Raw genomic sequence first — 27,557 nt, 5'->3', positions numbered from 1 at the left:
TGATTTTTTAAGTATATTTTCGGGTTTGGACCCAGTAGTTGGCGCTGTACTCAGGTTCTACGATATATTCTCCTTTTTAGAACAGGACGTCTGTCGGAGTCGTTATATTAAATAAAATAAAATAAATAACCTTATTAGATATTTTTGACACTAAAAACTCTCAAGGAGCTACATAATATTTTTGTACATATCTATAATTATTAACCATCTACACGTCAGAGTTGAAGGCCGTGGGTACGCATCAAGTGTTTGTATGGCTAATGACATCGATTATCTCCATAGGTCCACAAGGTCTCGTCGGTCATTACTCTTTAGAAAGGAGTCGCAGGATCTTGCAACAGGTGACATCGCTATTATGCGCTTAGGCAATCATCACTGAACTCTAACGACTAGGCTCATTGTCGGCTTTATGTCGAATATGGCCATCGTTGTGCAAGTTCATTATTAGTAATGGTTAGGACTGCCATCCGTCCGGAATTCTCCGGATTTGTCCTATTTTGAAGGGGGCCCGGGGCTGTCCGGCAGGGTTTTTTAAAATGTTGCCAGGGGCAATTTTTTTTTTATAGATAAGCGATAAATTGAAATAAATCTTGGTTAAAAATTCATTCATAATAACTTGCACTAGCATTCAAAAAGCCACAGCAAAATGGTCGACGATCGAACGCCCCCATTCGCGTGTTGCATAAAATATTTTTTTAGAGGTGTCCGGGGAAAAACCTATATTTCGCCCATATTTCTGAGATTTTTGCCGTGTTTATCCGGCGTCAGCAATTTAGGCGGTGCCAGCTTTAATAATGGTACTTTTATTGAAGCTTGTAGTAACTGGGAATCTATGTAATAAGTAACTTACGATGTCATGTCGAACACAGTAAGTACTGTATACAGTATCATGCAATGTTTTCATCACATCTGGGATATTACTATTATTATTGCTTTGAATGATGAGATGAGCTTGACGTTCGCCTGAAGGTAAGCGATACGACCGCCCATAAACAGTAGAATCACCATCCAACACCTTGAATTACAGTATTGTTTGGTATTCCACTGCGCTCGACATCCTGAGACATGAGATGTTAAGTCATATTATGTCCAGTAGTTACACTGGCTATAATGTCCTTCAAACCGGAACAACACAGTGACTATACACTACTGCTTGGCGGCAGAAATAGACATTGCGGTGGTACCTACCTAGGCGGACTCTCACATATGAAACCTATCCACAGTAAAAGTACTACCACCAGTGGGTACTGTAGTATTACTGTTTATGGGTCGTCTTTCGGTTTCGAACAAGCGAGCAACATCAACGCGAAAAACTTTTTCTAGACCTTTTTCCTTATAAATACCTCCACACTGATTTATAAGGTGTCATATTTGGGATGCATTTTTATATTTAGTTTATAAATTTTAAAAACATTAAGAAATAAATAAACACGGGTTATGTCCTCATATAGTTTTATTTTTATAGAAAAATCATATACGGTCATTCATCCTTCGCCACCTATGTATAAATACATTAACTATACGTGCTTATCTCGCATACAGGAAATATTTAAAATAATAGCATTGGCTAATTATGACCTTTAGCTAGCATTACATAACTACGTAAAATTCAAGTATTAGAAGCACTTCATATAATATAATACACGTTATGTGATATTGGATACAGATTATCATTCCTTATTACTCGTTACTCATTACAAGTCAATATAAAGCAAATTCTCAGTAGTTACATCTAGTATTGGTTTGAAGATAACACTTTTTACACTTCATAAGTTGATACATTTGTAATTCTATTTTTGCTATAATTTCATTGGCTGAGTCACATAAAAGCAATAACTATCATAAGTACAAAAAACCTTAACACGTAAATAGCTGGCACAATGAAGTTCTAGATGAATTACAATATTACAATTAACATAACGCTATCACGGTACACATCATACATGAAAATATGTATGCCGCATATCCAACAATATACACAATAAATAAGATCATGGAATGTTATTAAGAATTTCGTTTACTCCCATTTTGTTCATGATGGCCTCCGTCGGGATAACCTATCGTAATAGAAAGGACGTGTTTAAACAAACGCAATACCGACATTTTCATTATGATAAATTATAGCAAAAATATTTGTTACTATATAGGCCACAAGAACATTATAATATAAACATTATAGCGAGTATGCAGGCGGCGAGCGCGACGCGTTCCGACATCTTCAAGTATTACATAACATTATCGACAACATGTCTGCACACGACTCAGGATAGTCAATAAACTTACTCCTGCGCATAACATCACTGTTACACGTTACACTCAAATTATATAAAACTGACGATCGACACACGAACGTTTATGGTTTCAATAGAAAAAACAATTAACTTAAAGAAAAAATTACTTTCGTTTCCATAGAAATATTGTAATAACATAAAAAAATACCTCTACATGTAGGTAAGATTGCCGCCCAACATTGCTTCAAACAGTATTTTTATGCTTTATTTATCTTCAATATACTCAAATTTGAAGTAAAATAAAGCATGTTGAATATCCTTTCTTTTAACATTTCGCAATCGGGCAAAACATACTCAAATAAATCAGTCAACCATGGGACAGTAAATATGTTAATTCTGCAAAATGTTATTATAAAATAAATGGAGAAAAATGTATTACACTTTATACGCATTCTCAAAAGAGTTTTCATCTCTACGATAGTAAGCCGAGATTCTTCTTTTACTTCCAACGGGAAGATGGTGGGAATATTAAATGAAATGACGTTTATGTAATACTTGTACACACTCCTTCGGCACTAATGACAGGCGTGACGCGTTCTCGATTGTTCCTCGCGCCGTCAGCTTGCAAGCGCAAGCGAACTCATTAATTTTTGCCGTAGCTGCAAAATAAAAATCTATTGTAAAAATATACAATATAGGTATTAGGTACACGTATCAATCTATAGGTTATTGAGTAAAAAATGTATATAAAACTAAATGTAAACAAAATATATCACTTTTTGGTAAAAAAAACTTTAATTGCATGTATGTGCATGTGTCTGTGAATTTATTACACTAAAACAAAGGTTTTAATGGTAAAATATTTTTTTGTTACTATCTAATATATTGTAGCATGGAATTAGCAGTTATAAAGTGAGGTTGTATATAGTGTATGTACCGGTTAGTGCGCGGAGTCTGCGTAGAGCGTGGTGGCGATGTAAGTGGTGGGCACGAAGCCCTCCTCGCGCGTGTGGTGGCGCCGCACGCGCGTCCAGCCGTCGCCCGCGTCCGTCTCCAGCACCAGCAGCCGCTCGCCGCACTCCATGCGCATCGTAGAACCGCTGCCGATGCCTGATAAACGAACAATACAACGTTACATTTCACATTTAGGTTACCGTGTAAGTAGAAACAATTTAAGTTGTCGATAACGAACCTTCGAAAGCATAGAGCGCCTTGCAGTATCCGACGGGCTGGAGGTCCGGCTCGGTGTAGTAGTAGTCGAAGTCGGACTCGCGGTCGTCGTGGTCGTCGTGTTCGTGTTCGGGCGCGTCGGGCGCGTCGTGGTGCTGCGCGGCGAGCTCGCCGCCGAGGCCGGACTCGGGCGAGCCGCCCGCCGCGCGCCCCGCGCCGCGCGCGCCCTCGCCCGGCACCGTGGCGCCGCCGCCGCCGCCCGTGCCCGTGCTCACCGACGACTCCGATGCCGAGCGGGACAGCGACTCGCTGTTTGATCCGATGCTGGCGATATAAACAAATTAACGACTTAAGTCTGTGACGAAAAACGAAACTACAGAACATCTATTTGCTTAGTCATATGGTTGACGTTAAGGTAACAAAATATTATGCACCGCATTTAGTGTATTAATTACTGATGTATATAAAAGTATTTATCTATTAAATCGAATGAATTGTTTGTATACAAGTGTTTTTTTTTATTTCATGAGCTCTATGGCGAATTCCTTGCTTACATTGATTCAAGTAATGTGAACTGCCATGCAATTTCAATAATTTCCATTAAATGAATATAAGGACGTATTATAGACATGACGATATTGTACCTAGTGGCCTGCGTGGGCGGCGCGCCGTTGGTCCTGGCGGAGGGGTGCAGCGCATGCGCCGGCGCGCTGGCCTGGCTGGTCGCCTCGGCCAGCAGTTCCTCGAACTTGTTTAACTGCGCTCGCAGCTTCTTTAGTTTGTCGCAACACTCGTGCAATTGACCTTATGAACAAAAGCAAAACTTATCATGACTATATTAGGTACAATTCTAATTATATAATATACTTACTTAATATAAAAAATTATTGAGTACATTAAAAGAACAAAGGACATTGTCGAAAACGGCCCCAGAACCAACAAAGGTGTGACTAGCACCATAATTATTAATGTATTTTTTTATATTATTTGCAAATATGTGTATAAAACGGACAAGCTGCTACATCCAAAATGAATATAATATAAAAGTATTGTAACGACTTAAAGTCAAAGTCGCCGACATGTTTACAACTAATTGTGTATAGAGATGTACCGGTTTGACAAAACGATAAATCTAATTACCGATAATGAATTATTGAAACATTTTAATATATTCGATTTGTGAGGCGATATGTTCTTTAATTATTATAATAATAATATTTAATCGAGCAGTGGATGCGTCTCAAATAAATAAGTAGTTAGTTTTAGGACTAAATTGATTATAGATCAAGTCGTCTATGAAAAAAGTTTTTTTAGTTTTTAATTCATATTGATTTACTTTGTTTATTTAGATTCTATATTAGCGACTCGCCCTGGTTTGGTACAGATAGCAGATCATAATATATTATGCGAACATTTATTTTTCTGTCGTACAAAATATTTATGATTTATACATATAAAAGTAGCGTTCTTCTCTCTCCCTCCATCCGGGGGCCTCAAACTCTCTCCATATTAAATTACTATCGGATCCGCCCGTGTGAAAGATTTTCCGGGATAAGGGTCCCGCTAAATATTTTTCCGAATAAAAATAACCCTATGTTGAATAAAATCGATTTTTGTATAAATGATCGATATAATCGATTCAGAATCTAGTCGAGTAGTATCCCTAATACTTACTTCATTTTTCAATTCAATTTAATGTCACTCACACTTCAGTCATCAGAGACAAATAAACTAGACTCTCACTTTCCATATAATATATTATAATTCTCTGACTCTCACTATATCCTTGACGATTCGGCTATTATACTCTGTGCGATTAATTACGATATCGACATGCACTGGCTGTGATTTCTGGACTTTGTGAACTGATGTAACAATTTACCTGGCATTGATAACGGATACGAAATGGAAATTGCTTTTGCATTAATTGTGGCTCTGCTGGCGGATCCATGGTGTTGGAGAACGAGCAGATTCGCCATTGTATACAACAATGGACAGCGCTTTGTTTGGTAAGCACATTTTTCTTTAATCGTACAAGTTTAACTGCCGCCAAACTTCTAGTTCGCTCCTCAGTTCCTGTTCTTGGTAACTGCGTGGAGACAGCGAACAGAGTCTGTATACTACCTACTACACACTTTAGCATGTGGCTGTGGCAACTTAAGAGCAAACTAGCAAGTATATTGTTGATTAAAAAATGTGTGTCATATGCTTGAAGGTTTCATACATTTAATTCAGCTGGAAGATTTGAATACATAAATCTGCTTTCCGTGTGACACAATATTAATATATTGCCATTCTAATTTGAGCATAATGTGTTTGTTTTTTTTTTCAGGTTGTAGCCCTTGATCTTATATGTACAGCATGTTGGACCACGGCCCAAGAGCCTATACGTACTTCAGCTGTAACAATGTTAGTAGAAGCTGCGTGCTCTGTAATAGAATGTTGGAACTCCGGACTCGGTGATTGTGATTGGCAAAACTGAATTAATAAATAATACTATAACAACAACCCTGCACCATACTCAGATAATATTTTATAAAACAATGTATGTGATGAGGAAATAAATAATATGTACTAAAAATATTTTTTTATTGTATAATTTAATCCTACATGCCCTAAGAGTCTACCAAAAGTGTGTAAAATATGCCATGTTTCTGATGAAGCGTGAATGCTCAACAGTGCGCCTCTGTCTGTCTCCTCGGGGAATACGTATGACGTACGTATATATAGAAAATACATAAAATCTGAAGGGTACTCTTAGAGGATGTAAATACTATAACTACATAATTAGGTACCTTTTACTTATAAAAAAATATATGAATCAAGTCTTAAAATAGCCTGATTTAAGTAAAAAATAATCAGATACCTACATAGTGATGAATCTTTAGGGCTTATATATATTATATAGGTACTTATATCAATAAAAAGCATATTTAAAGCGCAAATGATAGGACTATAAATCTACCTTAAACATTGAAAAGCTTTCAATGTTTACTATCAATTATAACCTCAAAATCTCATCGTTTTTTCGGATTGATGCGGTATCCCAGCTTGTCCGTTTTATAAATAATATGTCACGAGAATTTATTAAAGATTCTAAATATTACAAACATTTTTCCATTGCTGTTGGTTCCAGGGCGAATTATGTATGGGCACAGAACAATGTCCTTTTTAGTCTATTACTTTGCAAAAGAGTTGTTCTGGGCGTTAATTCTAAACACAGCAATATTAATGCTCAGTATAGTAAACTTAATGTCATTAACCAAACATAGCATTAACGAGGTAATTTGTGTCATACAATGGAGTTTCAATGCGAGTTCTAACCTTCAACTGTCATCGGGTCTCCTAATGCGGGACTCGTTTCGTATACGCCTTTCATTTTCATAAGACCTTCCATGGCTGCTTGTTCCTGAGCCACCTGCAAATAAACGAATCATTTTTCCTAATCTTTCTTCATTGTAAAAATAAAACGACAACAATTGAGTACATAATATTATATGATTTTATCAAATGCGCTATGAATGCTAAATTGATAGAAACAATCAAAAATATAAAGCACATACCTGTTTACTTAATTCGAGGACTTTTGCTTGTAGTTTCTTCTTCTTTTGGTTCGGTGGCAAGTCTGAATAATCCTCCTTTCCATCCATCGACATGTTATTCTGAAAACCGGATATTCCCTTTTAATATATCATGATTTTTCTAGTTTATGGAACGCAATTCACACCACTCGCCTACCACACACCTATAAAAGAAAACTCAAAACAATGTACATTATTTAACAATCATGAACATTTACATATAATTTATTTAACTTTAAATTCCTAGTATAATTGTATAACATTCACTTTTAAAACATTAGGACTATTTGCGCCAATTTTAGTTGATACTTTTCTTTTGAAATGCTCTCTTACCAATGAACGTTATTCAGCGTTAAAGCTAATTACCGTTCTGCGACTCTTCCATACCTCAAATGATTTGAAAACCAAAGACAGAGAACAGTGGTTATAGACTACGCACTAATAAAATGTTTATTGATAAGGTCTCAAAATATCTGAGACAGCACAAATTCAAAACTTGAGAAATCTCTGCGCCTCTAGAATGCGATATGAAAACGACACGAACGACAATATCGCTATATTGTGATTGGTTGAGAGGTTAACACGTGACTCACACGTTTGTCTCTTGACCAATCACAACGTTTACAGTCAAACGACACTGGCGCTCGCGTCAGTTTCTTATGTCACATTCTATGGGCGCAGTTCATCGAGCATGGCGCAACTGACTACAGTGCATTTGACATTTCGTGAAAAACTGATTGTCATAATTAAACATCGTGTAACAGTTTTTATATGAAATCGTAAAGCACGCCGTACAGTGCGCTAAATGTAGAACATAAAAAGCCGTGCAAGCGTAATCGTATTAAACAGGCACCAAGCGAAACAGACAAGAACGTGCGTTGTTTCTGTATATATTTTTATTGAATTTGTCACACATCAGTCGTCCAAAATTCTAGTCGTTAACTTCGGATCAATGTAAAAATTAAAACAATCAAAATAAGTCATCTATAAGCATGGCAAACAAATTTCACTCTGATTGGTCAAATTTTGCTGTCGATTCGAAGATAGCCGATAGGATTGTTCTTTTCAACCAACCATTACTTGGTTTTTATATAGCTAAATCTATGTAAAAAAAAAACGTATATCAATATACGTTTAACTAATATCAAGTGGGTATTTAATGGATTAAATCAAATGTGCCCGCTCATCGCACGTTGTAAATCGTAGTTAAGGTATAATAACTCCACAACAAACAAATTTAAATTAATCTCCATGACTAATATGAAGACCTTGAAAACACAAGGCAAGTCACCTTAGCATGAGCAACATACAAAGGTTTTAATCGTCTATTTATCCACGAGCAATATTTTTTATAACAGCGCGTCGTCAAGCATGCCAACCATAGATATAAGCATCCTTTCTTACGGTTTCGTTCCTTTACCCCTACCAGGTTTCGGTAAGGAATGGGGAAAGACCACATGCATAATCCACGAGCGCTGGCCGATTTTTCATTATTTATCGTCCAACTTTGATCAATCAAACTCACACTAAGGCTACCGGCACAATATCAATAAATATACATCAGAAACACGCGTCACGTCAAGCAGAACTGACCTTGATAGAGTTGCACGCCTCGACAATCTTCTGCGAGTATTAGATGATGCGGGCGAGGCGGGAGGCAAACAAACAATATTAAAACAAGAAGTAAAGAGACGCACACCGTATGCGAGTCCCGATATAAGCGATATATCACGCAACATAAAATTATTTAATAGTGGTTTCATTCAGAGATAGGGTTTACTTACAAACGCGCTTTATTATCTAGAATGATCTATGAACATTAACGTTCATTAACGTTAAATAATGACTATACTTCGTACGCAAGTACTTATTTTTCAAAATGGGAGTGATTAAAAATCACGATATATTTCCTCGGACGATAATCATCTTTGCAAACTATGTTCCTTATATTTATTTAGGTCAACAGTACCATAAATGAATTAGGTAAAAGTATTTTAACAAATCTAATGAGTTGATCGTTCATTATGTTAATAGTGCGTACTAAAAATTATATTAATTGTGCACAAAATAATTTAACAAGCTTATCTCCATCGCATTAAACTTCACTAGATTTTATCAAAAATGTTATTCAAATTATCGGTCATGGCGACTTTCATCTGATAAATGAATTAGTCACGATTTATTATACACGAAACGTGCCTATCAGTTAGGTCATTAACAATTTTTATTACAGCTGTTGTTACGTGAATGAATTAAACGACGTTTGTAAGTAAAGCAACAGGTGTTATTGGTTTGAAAAACAAATAGCAATAAAATAAAAAATAATGTATTGAATAATGGTTGTCGTTTGAGTGAGTCTACAATGAGTCATGCTTAATATAACCCGCAATCGGGTCGACTTACTTTTTCGTTCGGTAACGCACCGTCCGCCGGCAGTCAATAATATATTGTTGTTACGTGAACCCATGTTAGGTAGGGATCGAACAGGGTTTGAAAGATAAAAACAAATTAGTACCTCCATCTTACACATAATAAATAAACATAAAAATAAAATTTAAACGGGTTTGTAGTCATATTTATTACCGATTATTTGAACCTCACTTACTGATCAATTCGAATTTATTTAATATATACCAAAAACTTAACCTCATTGCTAAAATCTTGGTTTAAAACCACCTTGAATGTTCCTAAATGTTCTTAAATAAACATGATTACAAACCAGATATTTACTAAATAGAAAAAGTGATTATAATAATATGATGCTTGTACACATACACTATTAAAATAATATGGCATATTCCCATCCCATGCAAAAATGTCTCCTTAATAAAAAGTAAATTATATGCAGCATATCGATCAAGCTCTAAAAAGCCCAATATGACATCAAGCGAACAGCGTAATATACCTCATTCATATTTAAATAATGACGTAGTACATAAAAATATGATAATACACAATGGAATTAATAATTGTACCAGTTCCTTGATTAAAAACATGAATTAGTAACATTACCCATAAAATTATTCTAACATTTAAAATAATGATCGAGCTGAATGATCCGGTCATTGCCGTCGTCATTGTTTTTGTTGATAAAGTTAGTTGTATTATTCGAAATAGACAAAATGTTACAAACAATTGCTATAAATACAATGGTAAAATTTAAATAATATTTTAAATTGATGGCATTGACACAATTTGACGTACATGTTATGTCACAAACACATAATTTTTTAGATGAATTCACCGGCAAGTCCCAAACGATTTTCCCATGCCTATGAATAAGTTGGTACATCCTCCGGATATCTCTAAAATTGTATCTTTACTTCTCTAGACAATTATTTGTTGGTACGTTTGCTATAAATAAGTCGGTATTTATTCCAACTACTTAACTCGAGTAGCACTTACATGTAATGGTGGCGCCACACTTGGCTTATTTGAGCGAATATTTGCGTAATTTGGGAAAATCAACATTAACTTAGTACCTGTACATAAATAATACAAAGTCGATATTGCTCTGCCCAAAAAGCGAAAATATTGAAACAACTACGCCAAGAGTAACGCCATCAAAATATTGATACTCGCTGGAATAGATGAGTCTCACCTTGTTGGAGGTGAATATGGAGAGCAGCCCGCCGCGCTTCTTGAGTTTGTTGCCGGAGACGGTGCCGCGCGCGGCGGTGAGGTGGTTGTGGTGCGCGTGGTGCGCGTGCGCGGGCGCGTCGGGCGCGTCGCCGCCCGTCGCCGGCTCGAACTGGAAGTCCTCGGGCGGCACGAACCCCGACTTGTACCTGTCTATCACCAGCTTTGTGTCCTGCGAAAATTAAAACATTATGTTATCATCTAAAATCTGATTTTTGAATGGCATTATAAATGTTCAAATAAATTCTTGACGAAGGACTTCCACTATTGGGATACTTACTAAAAGCTACGAACACTGTTATAATATATAAGTATACTTTAGCAAATATGAGTTGCCATAGTTAGTATGCATATAATCCGATCATTATCTTCATCAATACAAACCTTATAACGACGTAACGGTTTTATTTTAAAGCGTCTAACGTCATTTTTATAAAAACCATTGGTTTGATCTAGATAATGATCTGTTCCCACATTTTATCTAGTCTTTATAGCTATGTTTATTAATTACCACATCTGCTATAGTTCAGTTGCTAAACCAAACCACACATGTCGAAGTTTTAGTCACCTCGCAAAACAATTTTTTTTTATTCATTAGAAAAAATATATAATTGATATATGTATATATTTTTCAATGAAATTTTTAATCTAAGATAACTTCCCAGAAACAGAAGATACAACATTTTACGAAATGGAATAAATATCCCACATATTAAAATTACTTTTTTATAATTACCTCTTTTTCGTTAATACTATTTGCCGCTTGCTCCATTCCATCAAGGCACTGCATAATTATAGGAAACACTTTCCTCTCGACGTCCACAGAACTCAACATAAAATTTTTAATATTCTTTATTCGCTTCTCATCTAAATCCTGTAAAATCAACAAACATTTTATTAACATAAAACGTAAACTTTCACTCAGTTGAATAGGACAAAAATAAATTGTTTCAAAATAACATTTAAAATCAACAGCGTCGTCGATTTGTTTGAAATCTTTAAATATCGAGTAAACATTATTTCGCAACTCGTTATGTCCCAATTTTACTGCTCAGATAAATATAGCTCAGGTATCTTCCTCATGATTTTTCATGCGCCCGTTATTAAGAACAAAAATGTGCATCAATTTTATGTTTTCTGGTTGACCCATTTGGCTTGCGGCCAAAGTGCGCCACATTAACAACCGGACACAAATGTAAGCAAAGCTTCCTCGAATTGTTTCGTAGTTTCCGTGACTCAACACTATTCTATGTTAATAGGTATTTTGTTTTGGGGGGAGGTGTATTGAAAAGGAAAATCCGTTTGTGAAATTAAAATTGACATATAAGTAAAACGAGACCTCATTCACATTTTATAAATCAAATTTCTTTATCACTTTCTTAAACGTCAAACGATACGTATAAATTTGCGTAACGGTTTTTTTTTAGAAATAACACAATTACTTTGATGGCAATCTCGAGCCGATTAACTTGTACAAAAGGTCAACCGATATACAATTTTAATTTGTTCATCTATAAAATGCTAATGAAGCCACTATAATAAATCTATGCGTTCGATATCTACTTTATAACGTAATTAATTTATGTTGAGATTAAGCTTTCGAAATCCACGACTCTGTCAAAACTCGGACAATTGCTTCTTCCGTTGAGTCACTTAAAACATCTAATTATATATAATAAATATATTTTAAATTAGATAAAATTATTGTATTATTTTATATATTAATAGATCGTAAGAACCGAATAATTTCGTATAAAATTATACTGCAACGGCTGAAACTAACAGCAACTATGATATGCTACTAATATACGTAATTACTACTGAATTACAGTCCAGACGTGAAGGCTGAGGACTCTTAAAGGATGTTTGCATAATAATTAATTTTTTTGGATATTACATTATCAATGTAGGTAAGATCAGACACCGAAAGTGTAAAACATCTATCACGTTGATAACGTAATATCGGTAAAGCAATCAATTCAACCACTATGTGTCTTTTTGGTGACAAACACAGTTTTAAGATTTATTTTGTCTGTTTCGCTTGTTTGTTTGTTATGTGTTTGTTGCAAAATAAATTTATTTTCTTTCTTTCTTTCTGTGTCAATATTCCACGTAAATCCTCGGAGGTCGCGCGCGGACGATATTACTCTACCCTCATCTAAGTTACCATATTAAGCCCGCCCCGATACGACATAAGGCATGACGTCATCACCTGTAACTGTTTGAAGACGTGCGGTAGTCGCTGCTCGTAGTGCTGCCGCTGCGCCTCGTTCGTTTTGCGCAGTTGTTCCATATATTCTTGTTTTGCCTCCTCGCACGCTTGACTCCGCTGTTTCATGTTCGCTTTCTGTTTTTCAAGTTCTGCACGGCTGTGGGCGCATATTTTCTTTTATAGGCAGGTAAAGAATCAGGTAGGCCATCTGATCATTAGTGTACATAATATGATCTTCGGCTGTCATTAGGCAGCAGCTATGTTAATAGTATGACTTCCCTAAAGGTATCATTAAAATTGATTATTAACAATAGTTTTCTATGGGTTTGTTATAACGTCTGTGCTAGACCATTTGTAGTGGAGACAACCGATCTACACCATGGCTTTAACATTCACAATTATTAATTATCAAAATGTAACCTTATATCATGTACTTCACAAACCGTGGTAAATGGAATTAAATATCCCCTAGTCGTTCACAGTTAATACCCGCTATCATGTTTTAAGTACGTGTACTCTACATACAAGTGGAAATAACCTAACCACAACTACCTACGCATTAATATAACAGTACCATAGAAATTATTATTATACTACACAAGCTTTTGAATAACACATGTGATCATGGGTCTAATCAAAAAAACAAGACAATTATTCCGGTTAATTATAATCAATCCAGTTTGCTCATCAAACATTATCATATTTAATAGGTCAGCCGTCAGGAATTAGAAGTCGGTTGATGAGATAATGACATGACTTGTTGCGAGATGTGACATTCAAAAAAACTGGATTACTAGCCCACTTTGCCGGATATTTGGGCGTGGAGATTGATTACGGGTATTAGGGCCTATGCACACCATGTTTCAAAAACGTTTAATGACGCGTTTTCATAGGTGCGTTCTCCAGGGCGTACACATCACGTTGTCTACGATAATATCAATATCGGTTCATGTTTGAAGCATATCGTTGGAAGACATAATTTGTTTATGGCAGGCTTTGACAATCAGCTAACGATTTGAAATGAGTTGCGAAGTGTAAATGAGTAGCAGAACGAGATTATTTCGGATAAATGATGGGTTTGAGGGTCCTACCTGAGGTGTAAGTCGGCGTCTGCCTTCTGGAAGGTTTCGATCGCCCGCTCGGACTCGCGGGCGGCGCGCTCGTACGCTCTCCGCGCGCGGTCCAGCGCCGCTATCGACGTGTTCAACACGCCCATCTGTTTCGCTCCTTCGTTTAAATGTTGCTGGAAATAATACAACAAACATGTAGATACGTGTCTCTTGAATATATCGCACTATGATTGTAAAAAAAATAACGTTTCTGATTTGGATTATAGATAATAATGTATTGTACGACTGAACTGAACCATTCCTGAGAAATTTTCATAAATAGAACGCTGCACTATCCCTAAATAACACGAACATTTTGTTTTAAGTAATATTTATGCGCTGCGCTGCAAGAAACTAGTATTTTTTAAGGCTGAAACGGTATACGCCGATGCAGTTATATACTTCGCAACTCTCAGTTGACATAGATAACATTCCCAAAATCTACACTACCCCTTTCAAATATACGGTAGACATATTTTGTATACGAACACCACAAAACGACTCTACTGAACCCGATGTTAAATGGGGTGGTTTCAACATATCGGCTATCAAGTATCGACTGATGAAAACTGGTTATCAAAACAGTAACACCAGCCCATTGGAACCGGATAAACGCTGGTTGATCCCGAAACGCGACGCACTTGTGACACTATGACGTTACACCATGTGTATTGTGTTTGCTATCCTGGCGGATACAAATTTTCTACAATCAGTGACGTTATGACAAAACAATACTTGTAAAACTGCAGTTGTTTAATTTGTTGTCCGATTAGCGAATGTGAAGTTCAGATAACTTATCTGTTTGATTGATCGACCGATACAGCTTGTATCACCGGTTACAAGCTACCGTATTGTATATTATGTTTAATTCCGATAAAGCTTTTCATTAGGACCACATTGAGGTGCATTAACTTTGTCGGTTTAATATGCTCATATTGTTCTCGTATTTATATAGAAGACATATATTTTTGATCGTATGTTGTTTTAAGGAAATAATTTTTGATATCGGATCGAGACAGACTCGTAAGCAAAGTTCAATAAAGGTAAGTAATACCATACAGTATAAAATAAAAATGACTTAAAACATAATTTTAATTATTGTATAATACAGTGAGTGTACATTTGTATGTGCTCATTGACTATTCAAGTATGTCATAAATAAAATACCGCCATTATAATTCGAACATTGGGTCATAACACGATTCAGAATCACGCCTACATACAACCGTGGTCCGCTGCGCGAGAAACTAGCGGCAACAAAAACTTCAACTCGTTTTATTTCTCGTAAAGAATGTAAATGAATTAACATTGTCCCACATACACACCTGTAGATAGAGATATAAATAATTTCTAACATATTATTATACATATAGAATAAGATGCGGATGTATTTATCATAATAACGATATATCCGCACAGAAAATTTAAAATATTCTGTGTTTAACGGTTTTATTAATAAACTATCCTAAAATAAAACCATAATCTTAATATAACTTGTAATCATGTCAGAAAAGTAGTTCTGATAGGACCATTTTCTCGATGGATCAGAAAAGCGATTGGGATCATATGTTAAAATCAATTTACCATGCCATAAATCCTTTTCTATAGTTAAAGTATAATTATGTAGTCCGTGTCTTTTGTCACGTTATACTAATTCAGGGAAAATTGAACAAATACGATTAACAGGATCACGTCATCGTAAAACATATCCTATACGTTTCAAGTTAGATATAAATACACTGCTCTTTTGCGGTGCACAGGGCATCTAAGCAATAAACATTCGTATTAACAATACTAAACAAATTACGTACAAGTTTTTTTTTTTTCTTTGAATGACGAGACGAGCTTGCCCTTCGCCTGGTTAACGGTACGACCGCCCATAAACAGTACAAACACCATCCAACACCTTGAATTACAAAGTATTGTTTGGTATTCCACTTCGCTCGCCATCCTGAGGCGTGAGATGTTAAGTCTCATTATGTCTAGTAGTCACACTGGCTACAATGTCCTTCAAACCGGAACACAGTGACTGCACACTGCTGCTTGGCGACAGAAATAAACATTGCGGTGCTACCTACCCAGGCCGACTCTCACATATGAAAAACCTACCACTAGTAGTCTAATATACTTACCTTCCTCTCTTCTCGCAACTCCTTGGCGAGTAGATGCAACTCTCGCACGACATTTGACTGTAGGTTCTCGGCCACAACTTCCCTCTGTCCGGCAAAGTCGCCTAACTCTTGAAGCAACTGTTTGAAACCTTTGCACGGTGTGTACCTGCAATGATATGTTAAATAACGTGTTTGTATTTTACCAAGCGCTTCTATAAGGAATGAAATGGTTTAGGACACATCGAATTATAAGCATGTGGTACTTAACAGATCATACGAAACAATAAAACTACGCCTGCAAACTAATTTTGTCACATTAGTACTACATTGGATCAGCTTACATTTCTTCGTGTAGAAAAAAAAATAGAACTAAACATAATTCAATTCAAAAGGACAATGGAACTCATTACACATTTGGGTACGTTTTAATAATTGTTCTTGGTGCAACGTAATGGTGCTATTGCCATATTATTGCAATAAATCAAACAAGTGTAAATCATTCCATAATTATTAAAAGGGTGTAGATACATAATATCAATAAAAATATAACAATGTATCTCTATTTTCCTTGGTCACGCTATAACTTGACTACGACTTGACCGATTTTATTCCTGTTTTTTTTTTAAAGTAGTACTCTGTCGAATGTTTGTACGAAAAGAAAATTTTAAAAAATCTTAAAATTTACGACTATTTAACTTCACGCGGTTGATGAATTTTAATTTTGAAATCCTTTACTTCCCAGAATGATTTTGAGAAGAAACTAGACGAAAACTCGCAGTTAGAATTGATTTTTAATAACTAAGACAGGACTTCTGTCGGCCCAACTAGTTAGATAATAAATACTATGCCTATAATCCATTATACAAGTCGACGTCCAATATAGAATATAATATCAAATATCGTTATGAAACATAGTGTTGGAACTTGGTACGTTATATTGCATAACGATTGAATTGCACATTATGCTAGGGCCGATCGGAATGTTTGGTATTGCACCGAGAAATTTAATCATGGAGCCTATGAGATAAGATGATACTGTTGTAGATTTAATTAAGAAATATCAAGTTATATTGCTTGCTTCGCTCGACTTAAGCAATAATCTGATGATAGTTGATTTAAGAAGCATCAATAAACGATGGAGTAAGTTTTATTGAACTTAGTTATACAGCTAGATAGCCATTTAGGTCCAAAGAATCTAGCTACAGAGATACAAAATCCGGATAAACTAACTATAATGAGTCACTGTGACGGTTTTCCCAATGTCTAATCATTATCCAGACAGGCTAGGCGCGGTTACGCTAACTATCAATATATTTTCAACATGTTCCAAGATAGCATAAAATTAACAGGTAATATGCGGATACATACACCGGTATATGAGCTCACACACTTTTTAGTCGGTCATCGTTCGTACCGAGCGCGAATGACTTGCGTGAAAACATCACGTCTTAATCGCTGCGAACTAAATTTCTACGTGCTCTATCTAAATTGTCAACACTTACTGATATTCATCTTCTTCTTTTCTTTTTGGTTGATAGTTTTTGACAAGCCTCCTGAAATATAAATTATAAAATGTTAGCACTATAACATTGTTTTCCTCAAACCTCAAGGCAAACATAAGGAAAATATACAGAATATGATATATTATCCTTATATACCCATAGTAATATACATTTTGTATTAAATATTACAAAATTAAATACTTTATTTATAAAATGAATGAGCATTTAGAGTTATTATGAACATGGTTTGATAAATTTATTTTAAACAATAGGTAAAAAGAGATATTTCCGAAAATCAACACGGAAACATCTAATTAAATTATGTTAGACATTTATTATTGTAATTCAATTAAACAGAGGAGGACAACACTGTTTGTGTCTTTATGGGTCGTTATTTGATATAAGCTATTTAAAACCATACTAATCGGTCCGTCTTTCAAGTAGTTAACATTACACAGACTGCAAATACAATTAATGGTAACGATAATACGAAATAACTCGGATCAACACTAATACAATTACAAAATATTAACAAAAAGTAATGAATTACCTGAGTTTTCCTGCATATTCTAATTCTATAGCGCACCTCTCCTTGACAAAGTTTCCATATTTGTCTAAAAATTCAATTCCTTTTTGTGTGTGGGCAGCTAAGTTATCATATTGATCCTGTGAACAATGAAACAACAACGTTATTAAAATTTTAATAACAAAACACATGGACGCTGTAATAGGGCTACCAACATTTTAAAATTGTATATATCTCCTTCATTGTTCAACGGGTGTTAATTATAAAAACAATTATAGCGCCACAATTTTAAAAACCTCATTGCTTACTAGATATAAAAGAGTTCAATATAACGTTATTGTAATCTTTAAGCCTATTACAAATTAAACAATTCTAAATCTGGTCAAACATTTTGCCAACCCTAGCAGTACGGCACGTATTGCGTATCGTTGTGTGGTAGTCATCATAAGCCGAGAGGAAACGGCCGCTGATACGAGGTCATCTCAGCGGGAAACTGCACTGACGCCGATAACCATTGCTCGCGACTCGCCGGCCGCCGCACCGCACACTACGCTCTTTCAACAATTAACTATCATAACCGTAATTACCTATAATATGAATGCCTGTAACTTATTGGTTTTCTACAGTTAGATTTTATAGCATTAACGTTTTAGTTACGAACCTATTAGTCCCAACTATCAATGTTGGTTATTGTTTTAAACTGAGACGAGAGGACGTAGAATGATCTGTAAAGGCAATATAGAAATAGAAAATTAAAGATATAAGGAAAATATCATTCAAGCATGTACGTGCATTATTTGTTCATCCAATGGATGTATTTTCGCTTACACAATATATTTTGATTCTTTGTTAATTTTGTCGGAAGCCTAAACAACGAACAATTCGTTCTGCTAACTTCAACTTTGTACGCTTGAAGTGTTAAATGATGTTTTACGGATACGGCAATGTTGTACAATGGCAAAAACTGCATATAAAATGAATTAATTGCAAAAAATGGATATGTGTTACAAAATGCGCTAAGTTGCCAGTTCCCAGTCTCACGGTGGCAAGTCGTGTGGAGCTGTGATTGTACGCCGCGATGCGCATGCGACGCCTCCATCACGCGCCCTTGACTCCTTCACTATTTGTACGGTACAACGACATCGGATTATTTTTTTTTTCATATCTTGAATTATCGCGTTTACTTTGTTGGTGCAATTACATCAATCCTATCATTGCAATTAAGATTATACTATTTATTTTTCATCGCAGTTGTATCATTTCTTGGTGCGGATCTGACAAATTTCTGGACTATATTCTATGAATAATGTAAGTATCGAATATTTTAATCATAAAGACTTCTATGGGAAAATTATTAATTTGGAATAAATATCGACAAGCGAAATTCCTATATTAGTTTTCTTTGTATATATACATAATAATAATAAGAAAATTAGTTCTACCGATATGACAAACTTTATAGGCAAATATGTAGTACAGCAATTAAAATACCAACAAACGAGACGCGTACATACATATATCTAAATTGTTTTATACGAAAAAACGTTCATGTGAATAAACAGTTATCAACTAATGGTATTAATTAAATGTGTGGTTCGCTGCGTAGCCTATTTTGCGGGCACAATATGAATGGAATATTTTTAGACGTGACAAAGCGACACCGCTTACATCTAGATTTTTAAAGAGACCGTTGCAAGCGTAAGTTGTACGAACGTTTCGTGCTGCTGTATAACTCTGAACGATGAATGAATAAAACAAAGTGGGGCAATAAAGGAGATCGGTATTTGACGTTGCACGAGTATTGTTATAGTTGTTCTGAGCGTGTGCGCCGGGTTCACGGATAAATATTGTTTACCGTGTGACGCGCGACATTGTCCAAATGAGTTTGCACCACTCCGCATAACGTAAACGCATAAACTGTTGTTTTAAATTTACAAATTAATTTATTTCAATTGTTCCATAACTGCACGGACGTATGTTACAATTGTATCGTGCTCGGAAGGATGTATACCAAACACTTTTTAAGAATTCGATGATGCAATAAATATGCGATATATTCTCTACATATTTGTTTTATCAATAAATTTATTACAAGTAGTATGATTAAATAGTTATTTTAATAGTCAACTTTAAGAGGTATATATCGGGTAAGAAAAAACATTTTACAATGTGATTTTTTAATTTTAACAAGCGAATTTGTTATGTTATGGACTGCTCTCGTCTGTTGTATTTCTACGATTCATGTTACACGTAAATTTACTTTGGGTTTTTTTGTTATTGATGTAGGTGTCTATGGTGTAACGGCATCGATAACGTATGGAAGCTAAACGTATCTATTGTACAAAGACATTGTCTGTTTTTGAAGTTGCGACGCCGTGCGCCGGCGCGCCCCACCAGAGTACCGTTGCCATTAGAAACCTGTCATTGTGATACAAAATATAATTGCACGTCAAGTGTGAATAGTTCATAATTTTTACGAAGAATTTACAAGATCAATTGAATTACAATAAAGCTTTGTCATCTTAGACCATTATAGACGAAGAAATCGATACACGGTATACAACCGTGTTATTATCCACATAAAATCTTTGGTGTTCATTAACATCAATGTCAAAGTTTACAGTTATCAAACATAAATGAGTATTACACAGGAAAAAGGAGAGATTACGATGAACCATGTGGAACATTGTGGTGGCAACTGGCAACTGGCTGGCACGGTTCGATAACCTGTGTTAGCTGGTGCGGACTGCGACACAGCACGCCGCGGCCGCCGCCTGGCAGCGCGGGCGAGCCTGGCTGGACGTGGGAGAACTGGATCTGTGACGACTCGCAACATTTACAACGCGGTTGAGAACAGCCGACTCGTTGTGCAATTATTTTGCGGTATATTTAAACCCAGTGCTATTTCTGAACCTATTAACTTATCCTGTACGGATTAATAACGGACGGGCTGTGGGTAGACAAAAGGTGGAACTCCAAATGACTACAAAGAAGCAGGATAATTAAATATTCGACGTGAATCGCAAAAATATAAAAGTGCTTTAGACAGCAATTAAATGTGTCATTAAGTCGTGATATTTGTTTTAAAGATGTCTGTGGGCGGCGCCAGCGTCGAGGAATGCGCACGCGCAATGTCCACACCATCAGTATGCAGAGCACAGCCAGCTTGGTTACCGACACGTGTACAGCTCCCGGTTACCTTGGTTAATTATTCCAATTCATATACATAATATGATAATTGAAACGTGACGAATGCATCAAATATTTCGCCTCAAGTTCGATAATTACAAATAAAATTAACGATATATGGTCAATTATGGAAACTCAATTTGAGTTCAGCTGATGTTTGTAGGCAAAAAAAAATAATAGAAGTTCAATTTAATACAGTTATTTATTGCTCGTCTGTAAAGTGCAGAATAATTACCAACTGCAGTACAACGCGTTGATAAACTAGAAATAGTAAAAAGAAGAAACCATAATAAATAAAGTAAAGTACTTCGCCTTCGTAGGATCGATTTTTACTTTTATCATTACTATCATCATCATCAAGCTATCTCGAAGGTTGTTCATTAGAGAACACTGTCACTCAGCTAAGGTGATACAAGAAAAAAGCGCAGCGAAACGGGTGTAGAATGTAGCAAATAAATGAAAATTAGTTAGAAGTCAAAACTAATTGTCAATTAGAAAACTTTGCTTTATCTAATCAATAAATAAGTAATTATCGAATAACAACAATACCATTAATTATAAGTAATAATTACACAAACCTGAAAGTTATTTGTTTTGTTAAAGCCAATTATTGTAATATGTATAATTAAACTTCATCTCATACGAACATGGAAAATTTAAAATAATATTATTCTTCAAATTTTTCAACAATAACAATGTCAGGAAAAGGAATGCGATAATAGGTTGCATTCAATGCGTCTCGAATATTTGCATGCAAGCTTGTATGAATTTTGATTGTGCCGTATTTGGCGGTGGAGATGTCACTGTGCAGCCTATGACCGAGGTGTCAACGCAAACGTGACGAACACAAACGACACTCGATAATTTGCACTCGAGACTTGGTTAGATAAATATTTACTTTGAACCAAAACCGTTCGGTAAACAATCTATTGATTTCGAACAATATTATCGGGTCAATACTTATTTTGTGTGTCAAATGTAATGTGGTATGTAGAGGTAATTAAAAACACATTTGGACAAGTAAAACTTGCTAACTACTGAGTATACCAAACTGCACCATGTAGTCGTGTTTGGTAGATGCTTGGGTGTGGCTTTTAAATCCTTAAATAAATGTGCAGTCGTACTACAAATTTCAATTAAATGAAGACGCCAGCATAAGCGGTATAGTGCTACTGTATCACAGAAATCCATTGGAGAAGACAAAGAGACAATTATTATATTTCTTATGGTAAAACTTTCCGGTGACCCTTAAAGTTACTCGCCTTTCTAATCCTTTAAGGCCGGAAAGGCATCTACGATTCTCTTAAATTTTAAGTGTTTGAAGTGAAGGAAATAATTTTTCATTAGGTGACTCCCTTGACAATTTAAGGGATTAGGCTGTAGAATTTACAACATAGAATGGAAATAAAAAAATCACCACGCCACCACACACCAATCATAATAAGAAGCTAAGTAACAGAGGGCCTATATATAGAGCTGCAATAACACTTTTATTATAATGAATTTATTTATAGCTATCGATGACGAGTTGGCGCTATCATCATAGTTCCATGGCTACTGGAGTACAAGTTTCCTTATTAAACCTTTGTAATCGTAACAGCGCTGTGAATTTAAGGAAAAGACTATTATTAATATATATCATAACCAAGTCAGTTTCATTTTATATAATTATGTACTTATACTTTAATCTTCCTGTAGTAAGCTCGTGATAAAATTTGGCCCGTTATCTGCACGTTGCAAATATTATTTGAATGATGTTCCTTAAACCAAGTATCAAAATCTATAAAATTTGAATATGATAAGACAATTTTTAAAACGAGGTCATCCAAGTAATTGGGTCATTGGGGCTTTCTGCGTGTCAATATGTAATAAACAACTACGGACTGACAATTTATTCGAATAGTTTTTTCATTAAAATAATTAACAAAAATATCTCTGGTTAACTAAAGGACTTAATATATTCGTTTCTAAGTTATTTTTTTTTAAATATTAAAGTATATTATGCACGATATAAAAAATAATCTCAAAGATATGCATTCATGTTAAATGAAATTATTAAGAAAGGCTTAAGATATTATAGTTCCGAGTAAAGCGCAGGTCGTTTTTTTTTATTCGAAACAGGTACAAACGCGAGATGCTGTGGAGAATATATTAGGGATTCCAGAGGTCACCTTGAAAACCAGTACCGGTAAATAAATTTTGTTTTTATATTGCTATATCAAGAATATTTGGCTACTTCAATGAGAGGTGAGCAGGTAAAGTGTCATTACGTAGTGAAAAATTTAATTAACTACGTTTCGTTACGCACATCAATAATTTAATAATAAAAAAATATATGAGGTCCGTTAAAAAGTTAACAAATGACGTATAATAAAGTCATAGTGTCGGTTATAGTGCACAATATTTCTAAAGCAAACAAGTCTCAGATGACCTTGTCCCCAGCTCTATACCTGAACGTCTCACTTGAATGCCAATGTCACAGAACAACCGCCGTTCACAACTCATTTCATAGATTTTAGCCGATTGTATTTTTTATGCCTACTAAACTGATCCTTTTTATGTAATTTTAAAGCCAATCAAAGAGCGTGTTATTGGCTTCAGAAACCTAGTTAAGCTGTGAACCGTGAGACTGAAGGTTTGATTTTATGTTGAACAATTTATATTCATAGGTCATTAGTTGAACAATATAAATCGCTCAAATTAAATTAAGATATTATGTGCATTGTGCAAGTCAATGACCTAGTCAAACCCCATGACCTACCACATCAAGGCTGAGAGAAGTAACGTTGCCAAATGAATTTAGATCCAACTTGCGAATAGCAGTTTTGTGAATCCTAACATAAATCCAGGCACTGCGGTACTATTACGTAGTGTGAAAATCCCATTACGTCATCTAAAGGTATTGTACGAGCTGTCACTAATACGTCTAACTGAAGAATGGAGTGAGTTAATCATCGCGGCTTTATACGCTGGCCTTTCACACGCACATATTTCGCGTTTGTTCAATGTTCGCTTCCGCCCAGTTCCAACTCATTGATATAAACGCTGCGTGTGGAATCACACCGGAACATCGTCTCGTTCGTCGAAACCGATTTGTTTGATCGAATGTCGGCGATCGGCGGTGAGTCACGGTGGAGGAACGCCCTGCCCCGTCCTTTGGCTGATTAGCACTCATTACTCATCGTTAACTAATGAGACAACAATGCCGGACACCTAACTGTGATAAGATTACGTACACGGAAATAATAGAAACGTAATATTACTTATCTTCACCAAATGTGTTATATTAAATGGAGCGTTGGACATCATGATTTGAATCAGGTTATTGTTGTTTTCTTAGATATCTAAGGGAGTATCATTGTAGGCAGCATGAAACGCCGCCACGCTGATTTTTATTGTGAAACATTTGTGAGCTCCAAAAAATCAAATAAAGTTACTTAATTTTTGTGGTTTCGGATGATCTAATTATGAACATTATACAGTAAACATACATGCCGGTACCGGCGCCGCGCCAGTCATGTTAAACAACAGCTTTGTATACGTCAAAAGTGTATTAATACAGCAAAAAGAGGCTAAAAATTATTCAACCGCTTCCGATCTATATTTAAAAATGCATTTAACTGACTTAAAACAGAAGGTGGAAACACTGAATTAACCAGAATACTAAATACTCACTTGGGGCAATGGATTTAAGGTATTTTTAAGGAAAAAATAAAAAAGTTTGAACGTAAGACAATTTTACTAACCACGTCAAACAGTTTAGCTTTCTATGAATGGTGCCATCCCCGTCATCTCAACGCACTATTTTTTTGGAAAAGCTTCTACGGAATAAAGAGTCGAATCATTAGGCATTAATTTCGTAATGTAAGATATTTAAAAAAAAGTTTGTATTTCTATTGCTCTGGATACATTTCCTATGCGGACAGCGAAGTATTTCCTGTACGAATTAATGAATGAGCCGTCGATTAGAAATTCGCAAAAGAACGTATAATTTACCGTTTATTTTAAAAGCAAAACGTGGAACGGATTTATATTTCTTAAATGAAATAAATGATCTACTTTTAACCCCAAACGCCTTACTACGATACTTTATTTGATAAATCTGACATCAGTTATTGTCGAATACTAACAAGCGGTCATCAATCTAGGACAATTTCACAGCCAAGAAGTATACACTATACAGGGCTTAAGAAAATCAAGAGATAGAACTAAATATAATAATAAACATGGCACATTTACATTTTGCACATTTTCTATTGCTTGTCACCGATCGTTTCTCCACACATTTCGAGTAGTCAATTACGCATATAACTGTGGTTTCTTTGTGCCGGTCGTGTCCCCTGCGTCATTCTGAGGTCACGCTCATCATACTTTTAGGAACCAATATTTTCTTAAAAACACACTTCAATTCGCCTAACGTTCTTCTGCGTCAATGTTCTAATAAACTCAACTCATGATAAAAGGAATTAATAAAACGCTCCAATTATTGAGCGGAAACATTTAAATGGTGTCGATATACAAACAAAAAATGGACTAACTTTAAAATAGAAAATGTTAATTAAAACATGGAACAGTGAAAGACATACAGTGAGAGCGTACGTACACGTCCATTAAATTAAACCATTTCCTTCCGATGAGTGCACAAGTCTACAGAATTAGATTCGTGCTCGCCCGAGGCCCATTTCTATATCGAGTGAGTATGAGTCATGATTTGGTGTGACGTCACAGGGTGTCGAGACACGCACCCCAGTGTGCCACCCTGCGTGAGTCAACGGCACGACCCCCGCCCGCCGCCAGTCAGACCGGCCGCCCAGACGCAAATAAATTGGACCTAAAAACGGCATCATACTTTCTGCCAACTAGATCAAGTATACGCTCTCAATATGAAGAAACGCAAATAAATTATGCTCACTGCATATTATTGTAAATTATAAATGTCTTCTAGTACCGCCACATACAATCGAATTTTGTCCAGCGTGCATAGTAAATGAGCATTAAATTGTCATGACAATGAAAGAAAATTATTTTTACGCAACTAATATGAATTACGCATTGAACTGTAATAAAAATGCCATCATATTGGTTGTATTATACATTTATATTATGTGTAATACAGCCAATATGCATTACAGCAAAACATTACACGTACATACGGAATGCACGAGAAAACTTTCTTTTATGTACACTTTCAATATTTTAATACGATGCAAGGCACGTATCCGATACCAACATACGTAACAATTCCACTTTCATCTTCACAAACAAAATATAAATTAACTTAAACGGAATTTGTGATAGCAAATTCACAGGTCATTGTATAAATATTCATGTTATTAACTTGTTAAATTATTCGCCATGGCTATTTTAGAAGTGAAGCCAGCATATTTTTTCTTTTAAGTTTATATTTCTACTATTTTTCACGATCTCAATTGAAAATGATACACACAAACATCATTTTTTTTTTAACTAAGTGCTATTGTAGACAAACAATAACATTATTTAATAGCGATGTTTATTATCTTCCTGAATATAACAATTTCACACAGGCTGTTATGAAACGGTCGCGTGGGACGTGCTTCACAATCGTCCGACGAGCGACACTCGGTACCATCACTTCAGACGAGCAATGAGCACGTCCGATTTTTTATTGCAGTTACTTTTGGTACTTTCTCTGCTTCAGTGTTTTTGTTCATCACACGTGCATTTTGGAAACGGAAACATTCTATACATATTAAATAGTCAGACAAAATAGTAAGTATGGACTGTCATAAAACCTTGAATTTCAGTCTTCAATTTTATTATTTTAATTTCAGACAATAAAATGCGGAAATCTAGATACGTACATATTTATTATTTTATGGATATTATAACACTGAGCGTAATTCATGTTTGCACAAAGCCTGTATAAACTATATGGTCAATACGTAGACAAGGGTATCCGCAGCGGATGAGTAAAAGTCGTGGAAAGCGACTCTCGCCTCGGTAGAAAGTAACGCGAGGACACATTCTCTCATTAACAACCATGATACAGAAATTTGATATATTGCAAAATACGCGACGCATGACAATTTAGCAATTGCCTTGAAGTACGTAATATACCCTTAAATGCGTTACTTAGATTTAAGAAATGTTTATGAACAAATCGTGCATACGGCACGGGCAAGACCTTCATAACAAAACAGTTACATTGTGAAAGTCGTGCACGAGATCAACTGCCGAGAGCTGTAACACCTTGTGCCAAAATTGGTGCCAAACTCGCCTCTTACATAACGAAATTATACTATAAA

The 27,557-nt window shown here is 35.5% G+C and overlaps 1 protein-coding gene across 2 annotated transcripts in view; it reads right to left on the bottom strand.

Moving 5' to 3' along the window:
* Positions 1-1,435: 1,435 nt before the first annotated feature.
* The window catches only part of LOC115441853 (formin-binding protein 1-like), a 49,569-nt gene continuing 23,447 nt past the window's right edge, over positions 1,436-27,557 (bottom strand). The window contains exons 2-14 of one of the 2 annotated variants that reach the window (XM_037444360.1): positions 18,106-18,221; positions 17,556-17,606; positions 16,075-16,219; positions 13,925-14,076; positions 12,834-12,990; positions 11,358-11,495; positions 10,584-10,793; positions 6,965-7,063; positions 6,726-6,819; positions 4,046-4,205; positions 3,424-3,725; positions 3,169-3,341; positions 1,436-2,890 (exon numbers count right to left, since the gene is read on the bottom strand). In XM_037444360.1, coding sequence (XP_037300257.1) covers positions 3,172-3,341; positions 3,424-3,725; positions 4,046-4,205; positions 6,726-6,819; positions 6,965-7,063; positions 10,584-10,793; positions 11,358-11,495; positions 12,834-12,990; positions 13,925-14,076; positions 16,075-16,219; positions 17,556-17,606; positions 18,106-18,221 — 1,794 coding nt within the window. In that variant the 3' untranslated portion in view covers positions 1,436-2,890; positions 3,169-3,171. The remainder of the gene's footprint in view (positions 2,891-3,168; positions 3,342-3,423; positions 3,726-4,045; positions 4,206-6,725; positions 6,820-6,964; positions 7,064-10,583; positions 10,794-11,357; positions 11,496-12,833; positions 12,991-13,924; positions 14,077-16,074; positions 16,220-17,555; positions 17,607-18,105; positions 18,222-27,557) is intronic. The other variant, XM_037444361.1, reaches the window with a different exon arrangement.

The sequence above is a fragment of the Manduca sexta genome, chromosome 28, assembly GCF_014839805.1.
Source record: "Manduca sexta isolate Smith_Timp_Sample1 chromosome 28, JHU_Msex_v1.0, whole genome shotgun sequence".
Taxonomy (NCBI): Eukaryota; Metazoa; Arthropoda; class Insecta; order Lepidoptera; family Sphingidae; genus Manduca; species Manduca sexta.
The sequence above is the reverse complement of the archived record's forward strand: the minus strand, read 5'-3'. Positions and strand labels throughout refer to the sequence as shown.